The sequence below is a fragment of the Phyllobates terribilis genome, unplaced genomic scaffold, assembly GCF_046119375.1.
Source record: "Phyllobates terribilis strain yellow unplaced genomic scaffold, ASM4611937v1 Scaffold_5582__1_contigs__length_50678, whole genome shotgun sequence".
In the NCBI taxonomy this organism is placed as follows: domain Eukaryota; kingdom Metazoa; phylum Chordata; class Amphibia; order Anura; family Dendrobatidae; genus Phyllobates; species Phyllobates terribilis.
Window position 1 is genome coordinate 112 of NW_027368328.1, and position 12,513 is coordinate 12,624.

The 12,513-nt window shown below is 36.7% G+C and overlaps 1 protein-coding gene and 1 pseudogene across 1 annotated transcript; both read right to left on the minus strand.

Annotated features, from left to right (window-relative positions):
• Positions 1 to 1,289: 1,289 nt before the first annotated feature.
• LOC141250379 (uncharacterized) lies at positions 1,290 to 2,042 on the minus strand. Its single transcript, XM_073669941.1, has one exon. The coding sequence runs from the start codon at positions 2,040 to 2,042 to the stop codon at positions 1,290 to 1,292; it is 753 nt and encodes a 250-aa protein (XP_073526042.1).
• Positions 2,043 to 11,340: 9,298 nt separating this feature from the next.
• On the minus strand, positions 11,341 to 12,074 carry LOC141250380 (uncharacterized; annotated as a pseudogene).
• Between the last annotated feature and the right edge of the window lie 439 nt (positions 12,075 to 12,513).

Here is a 12,513-nt window from a genome sequence, read left to right on the forward strand (position 1 = left end):
TGATAAAAATCAAAACACATGCATGTATAAGGATTAAGGATCAACCACCTACGTATTTTATTTACCTGACTTACTCACCTAATTTCATTTCTCCAAAATATCATTCAGTAAACTTACATTGTTTAGTTATTAGTACAAATGTCAACAAAAAGGAATTTGCATCACTTGAGACAGAAAATATGAGCCCCCTACAAGAGGCAACTTCCATTGTTTAGTATAAATGTCAAACACATTATAATACTAGATCCGCCATTACTCATAATCAAGCAATTTTCGATTCGAGCATGTCTTAATCGAGCCTTCTTTGGTTAGAAAATATAGATAATGATGCACTTTGACTCCGTAATCACTGCTAAACCCTTGCTTCGGCACTTTTGTCATGACTTTGCTCAGCCTTGTGCAGTTCAATGAAAATTTTAACCCTTTCAAAGAAAAATCTTACACATAAAAGAATTGCATATAACTGAGGTAACAAAGAACTTGCAAGTGAAAAGTTATCTAAACTCATGGAGGAATTGCATTGATTTCACATGCCTTCACTTCTAATGTTTCTGAAGAATGGGGATGATTTTTATTACAATTTGAACTATCTTCAACTTGTAATGTATTGTATACATTATCTACAACTACCTTCACTTCTAATGATGCTTTGATCATTCAGCTACAACTATAAATATCAAGATATATACCTTCTCCGGATACAAATATTTATCATTAAACAAAATTTCACACAAATTAACGTAGAATTTTCTTTACCTAAATAATTATACTAAAGTGTCATTGAAAATATAAAAAACAATATCTAGAGAAATTAAAGTAGTTTTAATATAAAAATTTACAAGGACAAAGCCGCCATAAACGTATTCCTAGTGATTCACCATGGATGGAGCAACATCACCATGGATGACCTTATTTTTACGAAACAATTACATTGTATTCCTAGTGATTCAGAATACGACATAGCCATAAAGGTAGGAAAAGCCTAAATATTATCCCAGCTGCCGAAATATTCAGCACGCAGCTACTGAACAGGGAGAAGTAGAAAAATAAAAGCACACGGAATTGTATCAATTAGAAGCAAATGCACCTAAAAAAAGCAAGGCAAAGTACCAGCAGAGCGAAAAATTGCACAGAAATTCCAAATATGACCCAACAACAATTCAATTTCAATGGACAAAAACATACATGAATCACATTCACATGATTACATCTAGCATGTATTATGGCATGAAAAGTTCAAAACAGCATGTATAACTGACCTGTATGATACGAGTATTGTTGCAAATGTTCTAAACTTGCTTCTTCTTCTTCTCAAGATAAGAATGCATCTTCTGAAACTCAAGCACAGCCCAAACCAAATGCCAGAAACCAATCTCAGGCCACAAAGCCGATGGGCTGTAGAGAAGACACCGTGCACTTTGCCACAGGAGAAAATTACTCATTCGAGTCTCACCCGAAGTCCGAATTATGATATCCGGGTCCGGAGCAACCGAAAGATCTAAACTCCTCTCAATATCCACTAGCCTTAAACTACATTTACCCTTTCCAAATTCAGACCTATCTTCATACGCGTTCTGAACAGCACGGACAATTTCATTAGTTGAAGTGTACGCAATGCAGACTGATAAAACGGCCTTCTTGTTCACAGAAGTAGATTCCATAAGTCTCTGAGCAGCCGTGTGTACTGGTTTGTTTAGGAGGTTTAAGTCCCCAGCAAAGTGAACCCTGACACCGTACTGGTTCACTATGCTATCTTGTTTGAGCAAAGATTCCATCTTTTCTTCTAGAAGCTCCATCAGAGATTCTACTTCTTCTGGGCCTCTCTTGAAATTGTCAATGCTGAAGGCGTAAACTGTAACGTACTTGATGCCCAGCTCGTAGCAGTATCTAAGCATGGAAATGAGAGCTCTGTACCCTATTCTGTGCCCTGCACTTTCGTTCACGTTGTGCTTCTTTGCGTATCTTCTGTTGCCGTCCATTATGAATGCTATATGATCGGGGATGGGTCCCGCAGAAAGGACATAGAAGAAGCAGTTTCTCATTATGTCTCCCAATTTACTTGATATCGAGTTTGTACCATTACTATTATCCTCCCCCATTTTGTTGACCCCTAAAAATAACAATGGTTTTAATGCCTGTAAAGTATGAAACACAATCAAGGAAGTCCATGTCAAGGTGAACTTTATCTGCCACAAATATAGAATTTCAGATGTCTATAAAACACAAAATTACATGTGAAATCAAGATTCAAGCAAATACTCAAAGTATGTGGCTTCACAAAAGGCATTTTTGTAGATCTTGTATGGTATTTACTTGTATACACTTGAAATTAACATTAATTATACCATATTAGAAGGAAAACAAGCAGAAATCAGCCAACACTTGTGGTACTTGTGTGTTAAGAAGTTAGTGTGTAAGATGCCATAATTATTCTTCATAAATTTCAGTAGGAAGAGAGGAACGATCAGTTGTGTTGTCTGCATTGGCATACATGACAATAAACAAGCATCTTGAACAATTACAAAGAGAAAAGGATAGAAGATTTCCTGAACAACACATTGAGTTCATGATCCAAAAAAATAAATAGAGATTGGCGTGGACACGGAAATTAGGTCAACCATGCTCAACATAGAAAATCTACTTTCTCCATTTTACCACTGCAAAGGATGATAATAGACGAAATCCAATTTCTCCATTTTTAGAGCAATCAAACCAGAATCCATTTGCTAATCTACATAGAGATTCACCTTGAATGAGAGGCGGAGCTAATTAGGGGATGGAGGAGCGACAACCGCCTCAGACTTCCGGCGAGTCGCCTATCCAGTTCGTTGAGTTCCGGCGCCTCGTCAACCCCGCCATGGATCCAAACCCAATCTAGGAGAAAGAGGGGGAAACGAAGGGAAAAGGTGATACTCTTAACCCTTTTCTGCTGTTCAATTCTAAAATGATAAAGTATGGTGAGACGTCGCTGTGTTAGAACTAAAACTACTCTTTTGTCCCACATCTACTAATTCCTTTTTATTACCAAAAAAATGTACTAATTCATTTCATTTTAAGGATTTATATTACATCTACTTCAGGAAATATTTTAAGAGCGAGTTTAGGTTAAATTTTGTGTACCACGAATATAAATACGGATATGGCGACATGTATACTGAAGGTTATTATTCTCTCCGTTCTTAAATTACCTTTATTTTTTAGTTTTTTTTCTGTTTTAAGAAAGAGTGAAGAGTATAAGTGAAGAGTAATTATAGTAGAAGAGAGATAAAGAGAGGTATGAGATAGTAAAAATGTGTTAGAAAAAGATAAGAAAAACGTATGTTACGTTTTTCTTATCTTTTTCTAACACATTAGAAAGTGATAAAATATGTAAAGTTAATTTTCAAATATGGAAACGTATTTTATATTTTGGGATGCTCGATAACAAAAACGTATGTTACGTTTAGTAACAGAGAGAATATAATATAAACACAGTAGGATACGGTGTTCTAAATTATATATTTTTATGAAGATATTATTAAAAATAGTATATCAAACTTAATAAGAGAAAAAAGTAATTTTGAATTTCATAAAAATAATTGATAACAAAAACTATTCATAAATATATTTATTTCATTATAAAGGATACTTGTAATATTAAATCAAGTTTTTATGGTGGACTTTTAGTATCTGGATTATATATATAATCAAACGTCAGTAGAATCAAGATGAATAAAAAAGTTGGATGATTTTTTTTATAGGTTGACAATGTTAGAGGAGGGTGAATGATAATGATGTATGGAGCATAAAGTGAGGGGAATTTTTTTTGAAAATGTAAGACAAGTGAATACTCCTAGTTAGAATTATAATTAAAAAAATGTTTCTATTTTTATGAGGTTTTTGCATTTAACACGCTAAATAACCCAATTTACACTTAACCACCTGCTGTTTAGCTATTTATTTTTAACCACCCAAAATTGTATCTCCGTTTAACAAATAACCACCCCGAGCCCATATCCTATACCATAGCCTATAAAAAGCTCTCCTAAGGAACAAAGGAAAAAGCCCCCTTTATCTTCTCTCTCCTCTTGGTCTTCCCCAATTCATCCCCTTAACCCTTAGTTTGGTTTGGCTGCTTCGATTGGGTGTGTCAATCGCTAGGTTTGTCGCTTTAGCAACTCAATCTCGACACTCTTCCTCCCATACTGATTTATTTGTGCGTGCGGAGTCGCCATTCCGGGTTGATGGGTCGATTGTGGTTTGCGATACAGTGTTGTGTACTTTCGTTCCCCCTCTCCATTTACCGTATCCCGGTATGGTCGATTGGAGTGAAAAGCTTGCTGAAATTTACCTACCCCCTTGAACTGTTAAGACCTGACCATCCCTACAATAGTTGCGTGTTCTCCGGTACTCGCTTCGTACTGTGGAACCTCCTTCGTAATGAGTGGAGGGATGTTTGTCTCTGCCTCCCTCAGTTTGCTGAACTGTCTCAGTTATGGTTTGGAGCATGGTTTCTGTCCTTTTCCTGGTTTTCGGTTGCTAACTGGTTTGAAGGTCTCAACTCTGGATTTTAGTCCTTGTTGGACAAGTACATTCTCAACCTTAACCCTTGCATCAGTTTGATGATTTTAGATTTGCCTATAAATACTCATTCGAAGCTCGGTTTTGTATGTACAACTACCTTCTACTTCATCACAACAATCTCATGTGGAGCCTTTTTGCTCTGGGTTTCCATTTAACTCTCTGTAAGTGTTTCTTCCTGGTGCTGTTCTGGTGTACCATGGAGAAACTCAAACGTAAGGCTTCCTGTCATGGTCCCATTCTCACTGAACATGTGTCCATAAACCTGGATAAGACTAAAGCTGAAGTGTTAAAAACCAAGAAAAATGCCAAATCCCAATAATTACCAACTCACGATCCACTTTCAAGTGGTATACCAAAGGCTGGAAAAACTAAGAAAGGAGGCTCCTCAGTCTCCTTTTTGACCCAACAGAGATGTTTAATAAGTTAGATGCTGCGAGAAAAAACAGAAGGATAAAGAAACTTCTTACTCTTCTGGGGTTTCTGGTGGGCGAGTCTAAAGAGTTCCCTAGGCTTTTTGCCAAACTAAAATTTGAGTGGAAAGCTATCAAAGGTTCTATGGCCTTCTCTATTCTGAAGAAAGGTTGGTCTAAGGTTGCTTTCTCAAGCCAGACCGATTTGATGCAATTTGGAATAACCATCCATATCATATCTTTAGTCAATTACTTTTGATCAAACAACGGTACCCGGGTTTTGACCCTACATCAGAATCAATTTCAAAACTTGATTTAGGTTGCATTTCCTTCCGGAGGAATTTGCTAATGTTGAAGCCCTTGAGACTATTATCGAGGGCTGTCATATTAGGAAATTCCTCTGTATGGACCCTACCCATAATAGTGAAAGATGGAATATGTTCACTCGTTTCTGTATCCAAACTGACATTGAAAAGATTTTTGGGAAGAGTATCATAGTCCCGGATGAACACTTTAATCAAATCTCCCTTTGGTTTGATGACTTCTCTGCGGGATGTGGTGCATGTGGCAAATTGTCACATGTGTTCAAAGATTGTCCTAATAAAAATGTTGATATTCCAACTCTCAACCTCACTGTTAAGAAACCCCCCTCTAAATTTGTGGAAGCTGTGGGAGGTGTGGGTGAGTCCTCTTCTGATGGGGTCTGGAATCAGGTGGGAAAAAATAACAAAATCAACCATACCAAAAATCCATTTCCAAGTGGAAACAACTACCTTTCTGGTAAAGGTGGAATCCAGATTACTTATGAATCTGATGACTCTGATGAAATTATCAATCAGTTTATCTTAAACGAAAATCCTTTGTGGAGGCCCCGACCCTTGTCAATGTGGCAGGTTTGTGGGTTTCTATTTGTTGCCTTACATCTAGGATAAATTATATTGGTCCCTTCAGATTAATTTATTATCTTGATCACCTTAATTACATAACTGTGGCTATTTTTCCTTGGTGTCTTTGGACAGATGGGGTGTTACTTCAAAGCAATCAGGATGATCAGAATGAAAAAGGCAAGAATACTCCATCAGGTTTGCAATTCAGTTTTGCCTTCCTTGCTGCTTTTCCTCTGGTTTGGATTATTGTAGTGGTGGGATGGATTTCTTGGACTAGCAGTGGACGTATTATAAGAAAATTATCAACCTATTTTTATGCTTGCACAACTCAGTATTCTGGTAAAAAAAATTTATAAGCCTTGATGTGTAATTTTCATTCCGGAACTAGTTAAGTTTGGGAACAAGCATAAGACCAGGAGTGTGTTTGAGATTAAAATGGAAAAAAATTCCTATCTTCCCTTCTTATTTGTTTTTCAGTGCTGTTTGTTGGGGAAGAGACTAAGGGAATGGATGGGAAGGAAATAAATGCAGGGCAATCCGGGGGGGATGATTTCGGTTTAACACTTGATCAAGTAGTGAGCAAAGTTACCAGTGAAATGGAACCCTCGGCTGGGATTGACTTAGATGAATCCATGACAAAGGCCATTCAGGACAAAGCTATGGCGGAATATAGTGATGAAGCCCTTGAGGTCCTGTTTGAAGACGAGGATTATGATGACCTCTTAATGGATGAACTCTTAGAAATTGAGCAATCGGGTTCACCGATCGCGGAGGAACAAAAAAGGGATGATGAACTGCTCCTCATAAGCACGGACCCCCCGTTTAGCGAGAAAGACCTAGATGACTTCTTGAACAACGACCAAGTGGGAAAGGTCAATAACAGTAACAACATTGAAGAGTCTTTTATGTCAGCTGGAAACTCTATCCAATCCTCCGCCTCAGTCATGATCAAACTCGGTAATCTTGAGGTCAATAGAGAAGCTTCAACAAAATCAACATCAAGCAAAAGGAAATTCCAAGAAGGTACCGACGACACGGCTTCATCGCTTCAGGTGGTGAACAAGAAGAACAAGATGTAAGCCCCCCAGTTTGGTAATAATGATTAGTCATAGAATTCCTCTTTTGGTGGATTTTATGTTGATTTATCATCATATTTATCCTTGCTCTCTGTGTTACTTGGTATTAGCAATAAGTTGTGGTTATGCAACTAGTTTTCTCCCTTTTCTAAATAGGAATTCCGGGACTAATCACCATGGTACTATGCCTTTTGTGTTGTTTGCCTGTGGCTACAAATTATCTTTGTATGTTTGTTTAATTATTGAAATCTCTACTAAGGAAAAATTTACAGTAAATTTTGTGTGATTTACATTTGGGTCTCGGTGGGTTTGTTTTGGGCCTGTCGAGAATTCCGTCGATTACACCTGGGCTGGACATTATGCTGGCCCTTTTAACATCAAAAACAGAAATCATGATCATTTGGAATACAAGACTCTCGAGTGCCTCTCATCTTTTTTGAATTTGTGTGTGACCCTTGTTTACTTGTTATTTAAGAATAGGAAATGGCTTTACAAAAACTTATAAGCAAAACAACAGATATTGAAGTATGGAAACGTAACCAGAATAATGAAGCAACATAAAAATAAGCACTACCAATCACCCATAAAGATTAGAAAAAGTCACATAGTTAGTTTTTTCTTAATTAAGGATAGGAGAATGGGCCTTTGATTTTGGAATCTTTAGGAATCTTATCCTCCAACCACTAAAAAGGGAAATATTAACATCATTAGTATTTTCAAAATCAATAAGGATAAATGTATGCATATCAAAGGAAAGCATCACTTTCAACTGTTTTTTAAATGAAGATTGGTCTATGGAACTGTTGTGGTATTGGGAAGAAAAATCTTTAGACTGAGATCGAAGCTTTGTGTAAAATCAACCGAATTAATATGCTTGCCTTGGTGGAGACCAAATCAGCCGTGGGTCCACAAAAATTCTTGGCGGAAAGCGGGATTTGATAATTGTCACGTCGTGCCTTCTGTTGGCATGGCGGGAGATTTATGCCTTTTATGGAAACGCTACCAAATGATGGATGATTTCTGTGAAATCTCATACTCAACAACTAGATTTATTGCGGTTACATACAAAATTTTTAGCCTTAACATCAGTATGCTTCTTATCTTTGCTTATGCGCCGCCGGGTTCGGTGGAAAAAGGAAATTTCTGGTCGGAGATTACTTCCTTCATTTTTAACTCTACTATTCCCTGTCTTGTTATTGGGGACCTTAATAAAATAAGCTCCCTTGATGATAAGGTGGGTGGGTGGGGGGTGGGTGCTACGCCAACAAAAGTCAGGTTTGTCAAACTAAATGAATTTATGAATAATTGTGAGCTTTCTGAGATCCCCTTCTCGGGAAACCGTTTCACATGGAGAAAGAACAAGACGTATATAACAAATACTTATGAGAAATTAGATCATACATTGGTACAACAACAATGTCTACAATGGTTCCCGGATATCTCAACGCACAATTTTGTTTTCTCTTCATCAGATCATTGCCTTATCACAACGACACTAGCCAATTGCACATAAATTAAAGCACAACCATTCAAATTTGAGAATATTTGTAAGGAAAGGAAAGATGTTGAAATCCTCTTTATACAAGAATGGAGGACATCCTCTCCAGGTTCTCTCATGTACAATCTGGTTAAAAAAACATCCTTGGTCAAGTCTTCGACCAAGAATTGGGATAGAACAACGTTTGGAAATATCTTTAGACAATTAGAGGGAATTGAAAGTTGCCTTATTGAAGTTCAATCTGGCATTTTAAATCACCCTTGCCAATCCTTACTGGCAAAACAGGAAAATCTAATTAAAAAGAAAGAATGCATTTTGGCTTTCCAAAAAAAATATTGGAGTCAAAGAGCAAAAATCAAACACATCAAACTTATTGACACATATTCTGTGTACTTTCATAAAATTGCGTCTGGAAAAAGGAATAGGAAAATTAATAGAGACATTAGGACGCATGAGGGTATTGTTATTATTGGACATGAAAACATTAGAAATGAAGTCACGAAAGATTATGAAAATAGATTTAAAAAAACCAACATCAATCATATCAAACTAGAAGATTTCCTAAATAATATAAGCAAAGAAGTTAATAACAATGATAATGCGAACCTTATGAGCGCAATAAACAACTCGGAGAATAAGCAAGCCATCATTAGTATTGGACAAGAAAAATCTCTGGGACCTGATGGTATGTTGGCCATGTTTTACCAAAAATATTGTCATATTGTTGGACCTCTTGTTATGGAAGCGATCAAAAGTTTTTTTTTCACTCAGGCCGAATGCTGAAACAAATTAACCATACTTTCATTACCCTAATTCCCAAATATGATAACCCATCTAGCACAAACCATTACCGACCAATCAGCCTATTCTCAACTATCTATAAACTATTTCAAAAATCCTCACAAATAGACTTAAACCAATTTTACAAAAACTTATTCACCCTTTACAATGAGCTTTTGTGACGGATAGAGCGATTAAAGATAACATTGTAATTGCTCACGAAATCTTCTGCTCTTTCAAAGCTAGAAAAGGCAAGGAGGGTTGGTTAGCACTTACATTGGACATGGAAAAAGCTTATGATAAAATTGAATGAGAATTTCTTTTCGCGGTCCTTAATAAATTTGGTTTCCATACAAAGGTCATAGACTGGATTAAAGAATGTGTTACTACGGTTTCATTTTCAGTTTTGGTCAACAATGGACCAACTTACATGTTTTTCCCGGGAAGGGGATGGAGACAAGGTGACCCGTTATCCCCTTACCTTTTCATCATGTGTTCGGAAGTCTTTGCAAGAAAACTACAATTCGAGAGCAATAGCAATAAAAACATAGGTTTCCCTATCATTAAAAATAGAATAACCATTCCATTCTTAGCCTTTGTAGATAACATAATCATATTTGCAAACGTGAAACAATCATCATGCCAAAAACTAAAAAATATTATTGATGGCTATTGCGAAATTTCAGGTCACCAAGTTAACTTCCATAAATCAGCTATTCAAACAACATCCAAAACAACTAATCAAATAAAAACAACTATACAATCTATCCTCAATATCTCAATTTCATCATCTCTTGAAAAATATCTAGGGTGTCCAATAATTAATGGGAAAGTTAATAAAGAAACATTTAAGGATGTGATTCTCTCTACAAAGAAGCTGCTTACAAAATGGAAAGCGACATCACTATCCCAAGAAGGAAGAACCACACTGATAAGAGATAATTCATCTGGAAAGCCTAATTTTATCATGCAGAGCTTTATGCTTCAAACATCTACCCATGATGAACTTAAATAAAATAAACAGAAATTTCTTTTGGAAGAAGGGAAATAGTTACTCTCCCTTTATTGGTTGGGATAAAATTTACAAAACAAAAGCAAAAGGGGGACTTAATATTCGGAAAGCGGAAAATATGAATAAAGCTCTGCAAATGAAATTATTGTGGACGATTCTTGCTGAGCCCTGGAGTATATGGGTCAAAATTGTCAAGGAAAAATACTTAAAGGAGTGGGATCTGCTTGACTATAAAGGTGAAGGAAAAAATAAATCCTGGCAATGGTCCCAACTTATTAAGGTGAGAACTGACTTTGCCAATGGCCTCGTTTGGTGCCTTGGAAATGGGGAGTCAATACGCATCTGGAAAGATAATTGGGTACCAGGGGGTAAAATGGAAGAGTTAATTCGTCCAAATATGGATACTGACAACAACTACAAAGTAGTCATCTCCTTAATAACAAATCAAGAATGGAATAAGGAAAATTTCAAAGAAATCTTCAATAAAGAGGGTGTTGATCTGATTTCTTTCATCACCCTACCTAAAACAATATTCCAGACAAGCTTATCTGGTTTTCTAATAGAAATGGCAATTTCTCTACTAAATCGGCTTACGATCTACTAACCAAAGACAACCATACTCATACGGATTATTTCTCATGGATCTGGAGGCTGGACACATACCCGAAAGTGAAAAACTTTATGTGAAAACTAGCTCATGATGGTCTACCAACAAAAAAGAGATTAACAAATAAAAATATTGCAGTACCACTTAATTGTGAAAATTACCAAAGCTTTATGGAGGATGCAATCCATTTATTTTTCAAATGTTCCTTCACACCCAACCATGTAAACAACCAGGACCAATCAATAAAACAATTCCTGAATAGTGCAGAAACAGATAATCTGACTCTTAAAACTATCTTGAAGGAACTTTTCAACAAATTATCTCAAAAACAAAGCATCACTCTTGCCACGTCTTGGTGGGTTATTTGGATGAATAGGAACCAATGTGTCTTTCAAACAAATGACGATTCTAAAATCAAGGATCTCAGTTCATTTACGTATATCCTAAGAAAATCTGGGCAAAACTAAATTGATCAATAAGTTGGGTAACGAGGTCTCCTTAGGAACTTCATTGGGCAAAAAGAAAAATAATAATAGGAAAAATCAAAATATACACTGGATTAAACCTAAACAGGATATTATGAAGGTTAACTTTGATGGCGCGATGGATCATAATGGGAATGCTGCTATGGGTTTCATCTAAACGCCTCTCAGTATCCACTAACCTTAAACTACATTTACCCTTTCCAAATTCAGACCTATCTTCATACGCGTTCTGAACAGCACGGACAATTTCATTAGTTGAAGTGTATGCAATGCAGACTGATAAAACGACCTTCTTGTTCACAGAAGTAGATTCCATAAGTCTCTGAGCAACCGTTTCTACTGGTTTGTTTAGGAGGTTTAAGTCCCCATCAAAGTGAACCTTGACACTGTACTGGTTCACTATGCTATCTTGTTTGAGCAAAGATTCCATCTTTTCTTCTAGAAGCTCCATCAGAGATTCTACTTCTTCTGGGCCTCTCTTGAAATTGTCAATGCTGAAGGCGTAAACTGTAACGTACTTGATGCCCAGCTCGTAGCAGTATTTAAGCATGGAAATGAGAGCTCTGTACCCTATTTTCTATGGCCTGCACTTTCGTTCACGTCGTGCTTATTTGCGTATCTTCTGTTGCCGTCCATTATGAATGCTATATGATCGGGGATGGGTCCCACAGAAAGGACATAGAAGAAGCAGTTTCTCATTATATCTCCAAGTTTACTTGATATCGAGTTTGTACCATTACTATTATCCACCCCCATTTTGTTGACCCCTAAAAATAACAATGGTTTTAATGCCTGTAAATTGTGAAACACAATCAAGGAAGTCCATGTGAAGGTGAACTCTATCTGCCAAAAGTATAGCATTTCAAATGTCTATAAAACACAAAATTAAATGCGAAATCCAGATTCAAGAGACACTCAAAGTCGATTTATTTCACAAAAGGCATTTTTGTAGATCTCGTATCAAATTGAAGGTATGGACTTGAAATTAACATTAATTACACCATATTAGAGCGAAAACCAGCCAAAGCAGCCAACACTTGTGTGTGTTAGGAAGTTAGTGTCTAAGATGCCATAATTACTTTCTCCATTTTACCACTGCAAAGGATGATAATCTATGAAGCACGGAAACCTCTACCGGGCAGAGGTTTCCGTGTCGGAAACGGGGAAGTGGGGGGAAGCTGCGGGGAAATGCCGG

Excerpts from the sequence above, each read along its gene's own strand:
- LOC141250379 (XM_073669941.1), bottom strand. The coding sequence starts at position 2,042 with ATGAGAAACTGCTTCTTCTATGTCCTTTCTGCGGGACCCATCCCCGAT.